The 1,216-nt window shown below is 44.0% G+C and overlaps 1 protein-coding gene across 1 annotated transcript; it reads right to left on the bottom strand.

The window, feature by feature from the left end:
- On the bottom strand, positions 1–1,006 carry LOC114382036 (17.6 kDa class I heat shock protein-like). Its single transcript, XM_028341268.1, has one exon. It carries the CDS (start codon positions 755–757, stop codon positions 161–163), a length of 597 nt encoding a protein of 198 aa, XP_028197069.1. The 5' UTR covers positions 758–1,006; the 3' UTR covers positions 1–160.
- Between the last annotated feature and the right edge of the window lie 210 nt (positions 1,007–1,216).

A 1,216-nucleotide genomic window follows, 5' to 3' on the forward strand; every position in this document is an offset into this window, starting at 1 on the left:
TTTATTTACTTAACTATATCAAGATTTTATTTCAAACAACATCACACAATTTTCATTTCCATTTCCAACACTCATAGTATAAACACAAACAATAAAAAGAAAAGGAAAATAAACATAAGCATTAAGCAACAACATTTTAACTAGTTGATGCCATATCACATTACATATCAGCCTTGGTAGCCTTAACATCTTCAGCAGCAGAATCCCTCTGAGCAATGTCAATAACCTTAGGCTGCCTCTTCTTATCCTCACCCAACTTGGCCACCGTGATCCTCAGCACCCCATCTTCAAGCCTCGCCGTAACCTTCTCCAAATCCGCATTCAGCGGCAACCGGAACTGTCTCCAGAACTTTCCGTTAGTCCTCTCCGCCCTGTGCCACTTCTCTCCCTCAACCTCTTCTTCTTCTCCCTTCCTCTCGCCGCTGATTCGCAGCACGCGATTCTCCTCCACCTCGATCTTCACGTCCTCCTTCTTCATGCCGGGAAGGTCCAGCGCTATCACGTGAGCGGTAGGGGTCTCCTTCCAGTCCGCACGTGCCAGGGCGAGAGTGTCCACTCCTCTGGTGGTGGTGGGAATGTCGCTGAATGGGGTGTGTTCCAGGATTCTGAACGGGTCCTCTGATGAGAGCATCGTGTCCCAGAGGGTGCTGCTACGTGTGTATGGCATTAGGGCGTTGGTGGTGGTGGTCACACAGAGGGACACTAATAATAATGAGAGAAGAAGACACGTTGCTGCAGTTGTGAGTGTGCGACCCATTTCGAACGTTTTGCTATTAAGATTTTTGGTGACCTGCGCAAAGGTTGTGTTGTTGTGGACACTTTATGAAGAGTGTGTAGATAACTTGCTTCTATGGTCTGAAAGGTGTGTAGGGTTGGGGTGTGTATATATAGGAGAGGGTGGAGTAGTTTTTGGGCTCATTGTTATTTTTTTTGCGAGCAGAGAAATTGAGAGATGTGTAGGAGAGTCTAGAAAATTAAGCGGGTGGCAGAGGGAGAGCGTCAATTTCGAATGTTCGCCAAGGAAGGTCTTTCCGTCTTTGTTTTATTTTAGGAAACACAAAGAAAGAAAAAGACAAAGCAAGAGTAAACACCTGGCAATACACAACTTCAAAGGCGCAATCAAAGCAAAGCTATAACCGACTGTCAAGAGATTTTTTTTTTCTTGAAAATAAATAAAATTTATTTGAATAATATTTAGCTAATACTTTTTAATCAA

The sequence above is a fragment of the Glycine soja genome, chromosome 13 (assembly GCF_004193775.1).
Source record: "Glycine soja cultivar W05 chromosome 13, ASM419377v2, whole genome shotgun sequence".
Lineage (NCBI taxonomy): Eukaryota > Viridiplantae > Streptophyta > Magnoliopsida > Fabales > Fabaceae > Glycine > Glycine soja.